The 13,595-nt window shown below is 54.3% G+C and overlaps 1 protein-coding gene across 1 annotated transcript in view; it reads left to right on the plus strand.

The window, feature by feature from the left end:
- Positions 1-4,009: 4,009 nt before the first annotated feature.
- LOC120242379 (zinc finger protein 555-like) overlaps positions 4,010-13,595 on the plus strand; it is a 32,515-nt gene continuing 22,929 nt past the window's right edge. The window contains exons 1-4 of the mRNA XM_039248126.1: positions 4,010-4,068; positions 9,244-9,316; positions 11,601-11,727; positions 12,823-13,014. Coding sequence (XP_039104057.1) covers positions 9,284-9,316; positions 11,601-11,727; positions 12,823-13,014 — 352 coding nt within the window. The 5' untranslated portion in view covers positions 4,010-4,068; positions 9,244-9,283. The remainder of the gene's footprint in view (positions 4,069-9,243; positions 9,317-11,600; positions 11,728-12,822; positions 13,015-13,595) is intronic.

Below are 13,595 nucleotides of genomic sequence, written 5' to 3' on the forward strand. Positions count from 1 at the left end.
CTGACTGCCAGCTCAGAGCCTGGAGCCTGTTTCAGAGTCTGTGACTCCTTCTCTCTCTGACCCTCCCCTGCTCACGCTGTCTCTCTCTCTCCTAGAAATAAATAAAAAAAATATTAAAAAAAATTAAAAAAAAAAGAAAATATAATCACAGATACTCCTACAACTCGTGAGAAAAATGCCAGTTCATTAAAACTGAGCGTCTTCGTCCCTCTGAGGACATATTGTCACTGGCAGGCATTCTCGACGGACTGCAGATTGTGGAGCTCAAACTCACGAACTGTGAGATCATTACCTGAGCCAGAGTCAGATGCTTAACAGACTGAGCCACCCAGGCACCCCTGAAAAGTGGTTTTTAAAAAATATTTATTTATTGGGGCGCTTGGGTGACTCAGTCAGTTAAGGATCTGACTTCAGCGCAGGCCATGATCTCATGGTCTGTGAGTTCGAGCCCCGTGTCGGGCTCTGTGCTGATAGCTCAGAGAGCCTACAGTCTGCTTTGGATTCTGTGTCTCTTTCTCTCTCTGCCTCTCCCCTATTCTCTCTCTCTCTCCCTCTCTCTCTCTCAAAAACAAGCATTTGAAAAATTACAAAAAAATTAAAATATTTATTTATTTTGAGAGACTGAAAGTGAGAGAGCACAAATGGGGGAGGGAAGGGTAGAGAAGGAGAGGGAGAGAGAGAGAGAGAGAGAGAGAGAGAGAATCCTGCACTGTAAATGCAGAGCCTGACGTGGGGCTTGATCTCATGGACCATGTGGTTATGACCTGAGTCAAAACCAAGAGTCGCGGATGTTTAAGCAACTAAGCCCCCAGGCACCTTGCTGCTCATATTCTAGTCAGTTCAGTTTACCCTTTACCCTCTTCTGACTTCCTTTGGAGTAACTGAGTATTTTTCATGATTCTATTTTATTTTCAAATAAATCTATTTGATTTATTAGCTATCGCTCTCTGTGTCCATAGCGATGTGAGGGTTTATGTTTTCAGTTTTTTGTTTTTTTTTTTACTTTTATTTATTTCTAGGAGAGGGAGAGAGAGACAGCATGAGCAGGGGAGGGTCAGAGAGAGAGGGAGATACAGACTCTGAAATAGGCTCCAGGCTCTGAGCTAGCAGTCAGCACAGAGCCCGACGCGGGGCTCAAACCCACGAGCAGTGAGATCATGACCTGAGCAAAAGTCAGACGCTTAACTGACTAAGCCACCCAGGCGCCCCGCGATGTGAGGGTTTATAGCATACATCTAACCTGTTACAGTCTGCCTTCACGTGATCTCGTGGGACTTTGTAAGAACCTTGCAATAGGACCATTTCTCCTTTCCCAGCCTTTCTATCATTGTCGGCCCTTTTTCTTTCACATCCATTATAAACTCCTCAATCCACTCTTATTATTATTATTTTAAAATGTCTATTTATTCATTTATTTTGAGAGAGAGGGAGACAGAATCCCAAGCAGGCTCCACACTGTCAACACAGAGCCTGACACGGGGCTCGATCTCACCAACCGTGAGATCATGACCTGAGCTGAAAGTCAAGAGTCAGATGCTGAACCGACTGAGCACACCACCCCCCCCAACCGCTGTCGCACCACTGATATTATTTTTTATTAATCAAAGCTGAAAGCCTAGGGCCGCCAGCAGCGGTGTGGAGGCCTCTGAGGAAGGGGCCCTCCCATCCTAAATGGGCAGTCTGAGCACATATCTTCTGTGACACAGGCTAAGACTGAAAAAAACAGACTGAAAAAGTGGGGTTGGAAAATTTCTCAACACATTGTCTGAGTGTGTTCAGGCTGGTATAATAAAGGGTCATGGACTGGTGGCTTACACAGGCATTTGTTTCTGGCAGTTCTGGAGGCTGCAAGTTCAAGGTCAGGGTGCTGACCCCGGCAGGGGAGAACTCCCTTCCAGGTTGCAGACAGCTGACCTCTTTCTTTCTTGTGTTCTCATATGGAAGAAGGGACGAGGGTGCTCTCGGGTCTCTTTCACAAGGGCACTAATCCCATCCATGATGACTCCACCCAATGATCACCTCTCAAAGGTCCCTGCCTCCTAATATCATCACACTGGCCATCAGGAGTCACCTGAAGAATTTGTTGTGTGTGGGGGTGGGGGTGGGGAACACAGTCATTCAATCATAACACATTTTATGTACATTATTGAGTTGGTAGGGCCATCTGTTACACAAATTCATCCAACCATTGGGACCTTCACTTGATGTTTATTCTACTTAAACCAAAGCCGCTTGAGGACTAGATTCCCACTCCAGGCTTGAAACCAGACGCAACTCTGGAGAAAAGATCCTAATGCGTTTTGCCGGAGTGCCTATAGATCGGATGACAAGGCACAAGCATAACGTGTATAATATGCATCACATGGGGGGCGCCTGGGTGGCTTAGTCGGTTAAGCGTCCGACTTTCGCTTAGGTCATGATCTCGCGGTTCGTGGGTTCGAGCCCCGCGTCGGGCCCTGTGCTGACTGCCAGCTCAGAGCCTGGAGCCTGTTTCAGTCTGTGACTCCCTCTCTCTCTGACCCTCCCCTGCTCACGCTGTCTCTCTCTCTCCTACAAATAAATAAAACATTAAAAAATAAAAATTAAAAAAAAATATGCATCACATGGAACACTTTCTCCGGTGCCAGGAAAGCATCAGTTGTAATGGAGGAAGCTCTGTCAACTTCTCTCCATTTAGGGGGACCCCATGTTTTCTATAAGGAAAACATACAGCTTCAGGGCTTGGGCATTGCATAGAGAGAAAGAGTGAGAAAGAGAAATACGTAGTATTCAGAAAGGCATATAATATATAACATGATTTGGACCAATAATAATTTTTAATGTATAATTTACCACATATTTATATAATTTATTAATATTTTATTACTAGATGGCTAATTTTTCAAAATGTTTACTTTTCAGAGAGAGTGAGAGAGAGCGGGAGGGGGCAGAGAGAGAGGGGGACAGAGGATACTAAGTGGGCTCTGTGCTGACAGTAGGGAGTGGTTGGGGGACTCGAACTCACCAACTGTGACATCATGGCCTGAGCCAAAGTCAGACACTCAACTGACTGAGCCACCCCGGTGCTGCAGATGGTTACATTTTTTTAAAAAAGTTTATTTATGGGGCGCCTGGGTGGCTTAGTGGGTTAAGTGTCCGACTTTCGCTTAGGTCATGATCTCGTGGTTCGTGGGTTCGGGCCCCACGTCGGGCTCTGTGCTGACTGCCAGCTCAGAGCCTGGAGCCTGTTTCAGTCCGTGACTCTCTCTCTCTCTGACCCTCCCCTGCTCACGCTGTCTCTCTCTCTCTCTCCTAGAAATAAATGAAACATTTTAAAAACATTTAAAAACAGTTTATTTATTTGGAGAGAAGCAGAGACAGCTCCAACTGGGGGGGAGGGTCAGAGAGAGAGAGAGAGAGAGAGAGAGAGAGAATCCCAAGAAGGCTCTGCGTTGCCAGCGCAGAGCCCCGGGCTCAGACCCAGTTATATCAGGACCTGAGTGGAAACCGAGTGGGACGTTTAATTGACAGCCACCCAGGCGCCCCTAGATGATTGGTTACATTTTACTCTATTATACAGAATATTATAGTTAATTACAGCATTACATATCCCTGAACTATAATACATTAATACATTAATTATGGTAGTTTTATTGTTTCAACATGTTATTGATAACACAAATCAGCATATTAGTATTACTAATAAATATTATCATTAAAACAATTTTACCAAGTAAAAAATGGGTTATACGTTTACGTAATTTGTTAATAAGCAGGCACACCTGTACGTCTCTGGCACCGTGTGCCGAATGGTAGTTTCTCCCCCATTTAAGAAGGAGCCGAACACAGCGCACCTGCGCTTGCCGCCCTGCGCTGTGCGCTGCGGCAGGAAGCTTCTCTGTGCTGCGGAGACACCGCCCGCCCGCAGATGGCGCTGTGACTCGACTCGTTGCCCCCAGAGGGACGCGGGACACCCGGCGCCACGCACGGGCCTCCTGGGACTTGTAGTTCGCGGCCTAATGGTGCGCAGGCGCACTGCGGAGTCCGTCCTGGGCGCGCTCGCGGGGGCGGCGGCGGCGGCGGCGCGGCGTGAGTTAACCGGGCGCAGGGAGGGGGCGCGGGCTCCGGGCCCGAGGGGCGGAGGGAGGTGGGGTCCGGGACTGGCCGCGGCGGCCCGGGCGGGAGCCGGTGGCGCCCGAGCGCAGCTCCCTGGATGGCACCTGCGCGCACCCCGGGGCCGCTGCGCCTGAAGACGGGTGTTTGGGGGTCCGGCGGGAGGGGCGACCCAGGCGTTCCCGGGGCGTTTGCCCTGCGTGTCACTCTGGAGGCGACAGAGGCCGCCAGCGCCCACAGTGGCACAGCTGACCCTTGCCCGTTGGGGGGCCCCACCGTGAGACCGAGGGGGGCGTGCTCTGCCGTGAGGGGAGGGGCCGCACTTGAAAGGGAAATGGAATAAATCTATTTGCTCTTAAAGGCCGAGAAGGGTCGGAACGCAGACTTGGGAATGTAAATTCACTCGGGCTCCTTGGGCTGACCCAGGGGTCACCCGGGGCCATTCTGCCTGGCCCCGTTTCCCAGGACACACTTGGCAGTGCTCGGGGCCATTGGTGCTCGTCATGACGGGGTGGGGGTGGGGTGCTCCCGGCATCGAGTGGGTGGGCGCCAGGGGTGCTGCTCAGCCCGCCCCACCCCAGAGAATGATCCAGCCCCAGTGTCCACAGGGCTATGTTAATCATTTGGAAAATCAGTTGAGTCCGATCCCTGCTCACTAGACACCAGAATAAATCCCCAAAGGGCCAGACAGTAGGAACCAGCGGGATCCCCCGCCCCCCGCCCCCGCCCCCGTGTGTGTATTTAAGTGTGCAGCGTCCTGGGACCTCGGTAGAGCAGATGACGATGGCACGGCAGTCTCTAGGGGTGGGTGAAGCCCCTAGACCAGGGAGATCTCATGTGGGAGTGACTCTGCCCCTAGGGGACCCTGGGTGGTATCTGGGAACATCTTTGGTTGTCATGCCGGGGGAGCCCCTGGAGTGGAGTAGGTGAGGCCAGGGACCCCGCCCAATGCCTCCCCGTGCCCAGGGCCCCAGGAGCACCCCCCACCCCGCGAGAACACCCGCACCGACGTCCACAGTGTTGGGGGGAGACCCGGACTTACACTTCAGCATTGTGATCCTGGTGGTGTCCAGGGCCCCCCCACTTATGCCCGACGCACCTGCCAAGCAGTGAGGAAGCAGACTGGCCCCTGCCAGTGACCCGGCACCACGCCCGCCAACCTTCCCTTCCTTGGGGGGGATTTCATTGTCCTTTGAGGAATTCCTCACCGGGCCTTTCCTATGGAGAAAGGATGAGTTCCTGAGGCTTAAACATTGAAAGGGAGAATCCCCAACCCTGTGGCACAGGCCTGGGTGAAGGAGGGGGGCTGAAGGGGCCAGGAGAGGGTGGGAGAGAGTTGGTCTGCAAGAGTTCAGCAGGGGCTGGAGGACCTGGGTGCTGTGGTGTAAAGTCCCAGAGGAAAGACTCACACAGTTGGGGGGGGGGGCAGTGGTAGGTGCCTTCAGGTTCCCCGGAAACAAGGCTAAGGGGGCGGGGGGCTGGGGGCAAGGAGCGCTGCCCCTGCGTTGGCCTTTGGTGTTTGTGAGTGTCCTGGGGCTGCCCGACTGGGTGGCTGAAACAAGCTTCCCCTCACCCACTCTGGAGGCCAGAGGTCTGAAATCAAGGGTCAGCAGGGCACTGCTCCCACCGAAGGCTCCGGGGGGGGGGACCCCTTCCTGCCTCTTCCAGCTCCCCAGGGTTCCTCTTAACCCTTGGGGTCCCTTGGCTTACAGCTGTGTCACTCCAGTTTCTACGTCCATTGTCACATGGCCGTCTTCCTATTTGTCGGCATCTATTTTAAGGACACCAGCATATGGCATTAGGGCCCACTCTACTCCAGGATGACGGCATCGCATCTGCGGAGATCCTGCTTGCAGATGAGGTCACCTTCTCAGGCGTGGGAGGGTCAGGACTAGAGCCTGTCTTTCAGAGGACCCGATTCCGTGTCATCGGCAGGTGCTTTGTCAGGGTAGAGCATGTGTGTCCGTGTAGAGACTCAGCTGACGGCCCGGGGACGTGGCCAGGCACAGCCTGCCCCCTGCGTAGCTGAAGCCACAGACACAGAGCAAGGCAGGGCCAGCTGTCCGCGAGAATTCGGCCACGCGTCCTCTCTGGCTCGTCTTTGAGGTTTTCAAATTTTTGTTCTGTTTTATGTTTTATTTCATGAGTGGTTTGTAGAAGTTGCCCTTACCAATCACGTCTTCCTTGATCATTTAAACAGTTACAGGGCGCCTGGGGGGCTCAGTTGATTGAGCGTCTGACTTCAGCTCAGGTCATGATCTCAGGGGTCGTGGGTTCGAGTCCCACATCGGGCTCTGTGCTGACAGCTGGAGCCTGGAGCCTGCTTCGGATTCTGTGTCTCCTTCTCTCTCTGCTCATCTCCTACTCATGGTTTTTTTTCTCTCTCTGTAAAAAATTACATTTAAATAAACTCCACTATTTTTAAAAAAACATAAATAAGGTGTAAACACCTTAATTTCAAAATACATGTACTGTTACAAATTGCTGATCCTCATCTGGACTTCTAGCAGTGTCACTGGTCACAGACCACCATGACAACCATGACAACAATGAGTTCGGACGCACCGGGGTGGCTCAGGCAGTTAAGCATCCGACTCCTGGTTCCGGCTCAGGTCATGATCTTGCATGAAATCGAGCCCCACGTCGGGCTCTGCGCTGACGGCACGGAGCCTGCTTGGGATCCTCTCTCCCTCTCTCTCTACCCTTTTCCTGCTCATGTGTGCGCTCTCTCTCTCAAAATAAATAAACTTAAAAGAAAAGCCATGTTGACCTACCAAACATTCACCTTGGTTCTGTCCTGTTAACCAGACTGCAGACTTCCTGCAGATCTCACCAGATCTTCCACTCATATCTTCATTCTGGCCCAGGACCGGATCCGGGGGCCCGCATGACATCTTGCCATCTCACCTTGTGTTCTTGGGCTCCTCCAGTCTGTGCCCTTTCCTCACATCTTCCTGGTCTTTCATGACCTTGATGCTTTTGAAGAGCACTGGCCAGGTGTTTGGTAGAAGGTCCTCGGGTTGAGTTCGTCTGGTGTTTTCTCCCGATTACACTGAGGTTACGGTTTGGGGGAAGGTAGCCCAGAGGGGTCATGTCACATCAGGGGACATCTGACGTCCACTTCACACCACAGTGATGTCGATCTTGATCACTTGGCGAGTGTGGGTTCGGCCAGGTTTCTCCAGTAGTAAAGTTCCTCTTCTTCCCTTTATCTGCACTATTTGCTGGAAGCAGGTTATTAAGTCAACCCACGTGGATGGGGGGGGGGGGCGGAATCCCCACGTCCTGGAGGGAGAAGCATGGAAGAATTTACAGGTGTCTTAACACCATGATGGTAATTAACACGAATTTGGGACGTGTGACTTTAGGTCACGCGATGTCCTGCCTGTCCTCGGAGCCTCCCCGGTAATGACATGTGCATCTGTGGCTCTTGTCTGCTGGGATGATTGCTGGGGTGTCCCATGGTGATTTTCCTTGAACGAGGCTGGGTGGTGATTTTTTTTTTTTTTTTTAATGTTTTATTTATTTCTAGGAGAGAGAGAGAGACAGCGTGAGCAGGGGAGGGTCAGAGAGAGAGGGAGATACAGACTCTGAAACAGGCTCCAGGCTCTGAGCTGGCAGTAAGCACAGAGCCCGACGCGGGGCTCGAACCCACGAACCGCGAGATCATGACCTAAGCGAAAGTCGGACGCTTAACCAACTAAGCCATGGGTGGTGATTTTTGAAGTTTTCCTCCAGGAACCCAGATCACGCCGTCGTAAGTACCCAGTAAATGGCCCCTATTCATTCCTCATGAGTCTGCATGAGAATTGGTGGTTTACAAGAGACATCATGTCCATGACATCACCCGAACAGCCAGTGGCCCACATGCAGTGAGTGGGGACAGAACAGGACTCCCCCAGGATGGTGTTAGAAGAGGGCCGGAGCCGGGAGTCTTAGAGCCCTGGAAACAGTCTGTTCAGGACCTGCTGCAGTAGGGAAAGGCCTCTGGGGGCTCCGTCCCTGATGCGGTGGGGACAAGCGGGTGTTTATAGCAAGGGAGCAGGCGAGGGATCAGCAGAGGGCACTTGCTGTGAGGACACATCACGGGGGATTCTGGCCGAACAGACCTGATGGGATTGCTGCTGCAGGCATTCCACGTGACCCCCACGGCACCTGGGTGACAGGAGGAAATTGGCCGGATATCCAGAGTGGTTGGACCCAGGGCAGAAGTGACTTGGCAGGGCTCTGGCTAAAATAGAGCATCTGAGCTCAACTCAGAAGCCCAGAGGTCAAGGCCTCATTGGAAGGAGGGCACAGAGAGGCGGGAGAGAGTCCTTGGTGCCTCGAGGAAGTGTCAGAATCAGCCCTCCCCCTGGAATGGGAAGGAGGCCCCGGGAGTGTGCAGAGCACAGTCCGGGCTGTGCCTTCCTGGTGAGACAGGCCCGTCTGGACCCTTCCTGCTGCAGAGCTGGGGCGGTCTGGTAGGAGAGTCCAGGGCAAGGGAGGGGGGCCCGGGATGGAGACCCCAGGAGCTGGCTGGGCTGTGGGAAGGCAGAGATGAATCTGAGAGACGCCAGGGGTGGAGGCACCTATGGGCTTCCAAACTGTGATTCCAGAGTTTGAGGCTGGGAGGTCCTACTGGGTCGGACGGGGCTCCCTGCAAAATTCATGTCCACCCGGAATCTTGGAAAGTGAGCTTCTTTGGAAATAGGGTCTTTGCAGACGTAGTTAGTTAAGATGAGGCTTTATCGGAATGGGTGAGCCTAATCCAACGACTGGTGTCCTTATAAGAAGAGAGACACAGAATCAGAAGACAGCCATGGGACCACGGAGGCAGAGGCTGGAGGGACGTGGCCACAAGCTCAGGGTAGCTGGAGTCCCAGAACCTGGAAGAGGTGGGAAGGACCCTGTTCTGGGGCCTCGGAACTGAGACCTTGATCCCACTCTGGCCTCCAGAACATGGGAGAATAAATCTCTTCCATCCTAAGCCCCCAACGTGTGGTCATTTATTTCAGTGCCCATGGCCTCTGTCCTGGCTTCCGCTGACCACACTCTGTGTGGGAGGGGTGGGGGAGGGCACCCGGATTGGTGCCAGAGGTGTCCGGGTCCAGGATTTGGGGGTCGGGACAGGCCTGGGCCTGGGCTTCATGGTCCCTTCTCCCCCCACAGCTCTGCCTGCCTCAGATCCTGCTTTTCCCAAGAGAAGAGGATGGCTGCTGGGTACCTGACCTCTGGGCCGCAGGTGAGTGGGAGCTCCCTCTTTCCCTGAAGATGTGCAGTGTGAGCAGAGGAAACACTCCTACGAGGAATGTGTTCCCGGATGGAGAAGGGAGCCCCGTTGCTGTGTGGGAACCCAGGGGGCCTTCCCCTCGAGCATCTGGGTCCGAGCACTTCTGCTTCTGGTAAGCGGAAGGATTGGTGTGCGCTGTACTCAGCGTGTCTTTCCCTGCAAGACGGCTGCGCTTCCGTCCTGGGCTGGGGCACCCACCCCAGCGGGTGGGGGGTGGGGCACGGGAGCACCGTCTTGTCGCATTAAAAAAACAATTTTTAAAGTTGTGGTAAAATACACATAACATAAAATTCACCATCGTAACCATCTCAAAGTGCACAGCTCAGCGGCGTCAAGCACACACTGTCGTGCAGCCGCCCCCACCATCCGTCTCTAGAACTTTCCATCTCCCCAGACTGAGACTCTGTCCCCATGAACCATGGCCACCCCACCCCCTGCACCACCCCTGGCTCCCACTGTCTTCTCTCTGTCTCTGTGGACGGCACGCCTCTCGGGGCTCCCTGTTGAGTGGGGTCACTCTGTGTCTGGCTTCCGTCACTGCACATGGTGCCCTCCAGGTCCGTCCACGTGGTGGCGGGTGGCGGGACGTCCTTCCTTGCTGAGGCCGGATCAGTCTTTGTAAGGCTGGGCGAGCTGTGTTTGCTGTGAAGCTGCCTTACAGGGCATCGGCTGGGACAGCAGATCTGTGAGGACCGGTAGACAGGGCCCCTGTCCCTTAGCTCCCAGCTCTGGGCGGCAGCCACAGGTTTGGGAAGGTGATCAGTGTCTCCACCAGAAACACAGAGCCGGCCGACGGCCCGGGATCAGGCGGTCCCCGGGAGAACAGGTCCTCTCCTGTGGGCACTTGCAAGTGACCCCGGGGGTCCAGTCAGTGTCCTGGGTGTTGTCCTCATTGGGGTCCCCTGGAGAGGGGTCCTCCATCCGCTCTGGCCATCACAGGCACACCGGCTTCCAGGCCAGCCTGGTGCACGCCGAGGCCGGCACAGCGCCCAGGGACGCTGCCAGGTTTCAGCTGGGAGCCCAGGCCGCCCCCAGGACCTGTGAGGTCAGGGTCTGGACAGAGCTGCGGCTTGTCCCTCGGCGGCAGCAAAGCTGAGCTGCCATGAGGCCAGGCGGGGTCCCTTCCTGTCCGTCTCCGTGTGCGAGTAAATGGAGTCACCCAGACCCAGGAGGTGAGGCCAGAGGGTCATTTCCTCTCCAGGCCACGCAGGACTTTGCGGGAGCCCCTGAGCAGCTCAAGCCTCCAACCTTATTTTATTTTATTTTTAAAAAAATTTTTAACGTTTATTTATTTTTGAGAGAGAGAGAGACAGAGTGTGAACGGGGGAGGGGCAGAGAGAGAGGGAGACACAGAATTGGGAGCAGGCTCCAGGTTCCCAACTGTCAGCACAGAGCCTGAAGCAGGGCTTGAACTCACGAACCATGAGATCATGACCTGAGCCAAAGTCAGACGCTTAACTGACTGAGCCACCCAGGTGCCCTAGGACTGTGTTTTTTAAAGACAAAACAAAACAAAAAATCGTAAGTTCAGCCAGAGTGGCCAAAACCAGCCAGCAGGCCCAGGAGACCTGCTCGCCGGGGGTCGGAGCCATCACTTGGGAATTCCGTAGCTAACGTTCCCTCTCTGCTGGTTCCAGCCGGGCGCCGCACACTCGCCACCCCCACCCACGTGCCCTTCCTTTCCCCTGTCAGCTCTTGCCACGACTCAGCGGGTCGGGTGCTGGGCAGCAAATCCCGTTTCTTCCTCCATCTGCCCCTTGTAGCTGCAGGGAGCCCTCCGGTTTGGGACCGGGGTCTCTTTGCTCCTACAGACTGGCGGGCCTGGCTTCTGGGTCCTCTGACCGTATCAGGAGCAGATGCCCTGACCGGCGTGAACTACTCAGCGTTCACTGCAACCCTGTGGAGCTGAGTTCCTTCCACTGAGCAGAGGAGGAGGCCGCGTCCTGGAAAGTCAGTAATATCCATCCGATCCCACAAGCTGCTCTTTTTGGAATAAGCAGGGGGAGGTTGTCAAGGGGGAATGTCGCGCTCACAGATCCAAAAGCTGGACTCGCTGGTTCAGTAGGAAACGGGCCGCACGTTCCCGTCAGACCCGCGCACTAGCAGAGTCTGACCGCTGGGCTTCGCCCCTGCTGCGCGTGCGCCTCCGGCTGGCCTTGGCCATGACCTCAGCCCTCCTCCTGTGAACGCTGGGGGTAGGGGTCCTTTCTTGAGCTGAACCGGTGTGATGTTTTAGGAGTTAGTGGCCTTCGAGGATGTGGCCGTGGACTTCTCCCGGGAGGAGTGGGCTTTGCTGGACCCCGCTCAGAAGAGGCTCTACAGAGAGGTGATGCTGGAGACGTGCAGGAACCTGGCCGCCCTGGGTAAGCCCGGCGCGGCGCCTGCACCCCGGTTCACACCCATGTGGCGTCTGCGGTGTGTCCGCCGCTGTGTCAGGAGTGGGGGTTGTTGGTGATTAAGGCAGCCGTGGCCCCTGCCCTGTGGGCCGCCTGGTCCGCTGGTTCCTTCAGTACGTGGCTCCCAGAGCTGGTGCTGAGCCGCAGCCTCCCCTCGGGCATAGAAAACGTCCCCAATTCCCCTTGGGTACAAAGTCATAGTGGAACATATTTCTGTGGGTGTCGTAAAATACATATAACATTACACTTGCCTTTTAAACCATTTTTGAGCATACAATTCAGTGGCAGTAATTACATTCAAAATGTCGTGCAGCCACCTCCACCATCCGTCTCCAGAACCTTCCGTCTCCCGGCTGAGACTCTGTCCCCATGGAACACTGACTCCCCACCCCCCGCCCCACCCCCGGCTCCCACCATCCACTCTCTGTCTCTGTGGACGGGACGTCTCTGGGGACCCCCTGTGGGTGGGGTCACACAGGACGTGTCCTTCCGTGTCTGGTTCCTGTCACTGTGCACAGTGTCCTCCGGGTCTGTACACACAGTTCCGGGTGGCAGGACGTCCTTCCTGTTTATTTTATTATTTATTTAATTTTTAAAGAACGTTTATTTATTTTGAGGGGAGGGGCAGAGGGAGTGGGAACAGAGGAGATAGCCCGACTGGGGCTTGAACTCACAAACCACGAGATCATGACTTGAGCTAAAGTCAGACATTTAACGACTGAGCCACCCAGGCATCCCCATCCTTTTTTATTATTTATTTATTTATTTATTTATTTATTTATTTTTGAGACAGAGAGAGACAGCATGGGCAGGGGAGGGGCAGAGAGAGAGGGAGACGCAGGATCTGAAACAGGCTCCAGTCTCTGAGCTGTCAGCACAGAGCCTGACACGGGGCTCGAACCCACGAACTGTGAGATCATGACCTGAGCCGAGATCAAGAGTCAAGTGTTTAGCCAACTGAGCCCCGCAGGTGCCCTGAGATCCGCAAGTTTTTAATCAGGAGAATGAAATCTTCAGCTTGTTCCACACGCCACCTCTCCAGCCTGCTCTTGTCTCTTCCAGAAGCCTTGGAGAACGGAAGTGCCGATGCAGGCGTTGAGTTTGGCGCACTGTCCCCAACCCAGGCCTCTCAGGCCGCCGGTCCTTTCCCACGAATGGGGGGTTCCCTCTTTCTACCGGTGGTGCCTTTCCAGGCGGAGCCAGGAGAAGCCGTGTGGATGGGGGAGGAAGGAGCTCCTCGAACCTCCTGGTCAGGTGAGAGGCAGGCAGACGCGGGCCACTGAGGGGGGGCGGCGTCTTGGGGACCGCAGGGCGCAGGTCTCTCCACCAATGCCCATTGCACGCGGAGAAGGTTGAGGTCTTTGGCTGCGATTTCTCACATACCTTCATTCGTTCCCCAGCAGGCTTGTCCTGTGCACTGGCTTCCTCAAGCCTTTGGGTGCAGAGGGAATGTATCCCATTTCCTTCTTTAAAAAATTTTTTTTAAATGTTTCTTTATTTTTGAGAGAGAGAGAATGTGAACAGGGAGGGGGGAGAGAGAGAGGGAGACACAGAATCCAAAGCAGCTCCAGGCTCTGAGCTGTCAGCACAGAGCCTGATGTGGGGCTTGAACCCATGAACCTTGACATCATGACCTGAGTTGAAGTCAGACACTCAGCCGACTGAGCCACGCAGGCGCCCCTTATTTCCTTCCTGAAACTATTCCACCGATGTTTCTTGTTACATCTCCTTCCTCTCTGCTTTCTTGATAATTCTCTCTCTCTCCCATTCTCATCCCCCTCCTTTGTACGGCCATCCCTCCTACATTTACATCTCCCTGTTTTCCATCACTGGCA

This window comes from Hyaena hyaena, unplaced genomic scaffold (genome assembly GCF_003009895.1).
Source record: "Hyaena hyaena isolate Hyena2069 unplaced genomic scaffold, ASM300989v1 scaffold_302, whole genome shotgun sequence".
Lineage (NCBI taxonomy): Eukaryota > Metazoa > Chordata > Mammalia > Carnivora > Hyaenidae > Hyaena > Hyaena hyaena.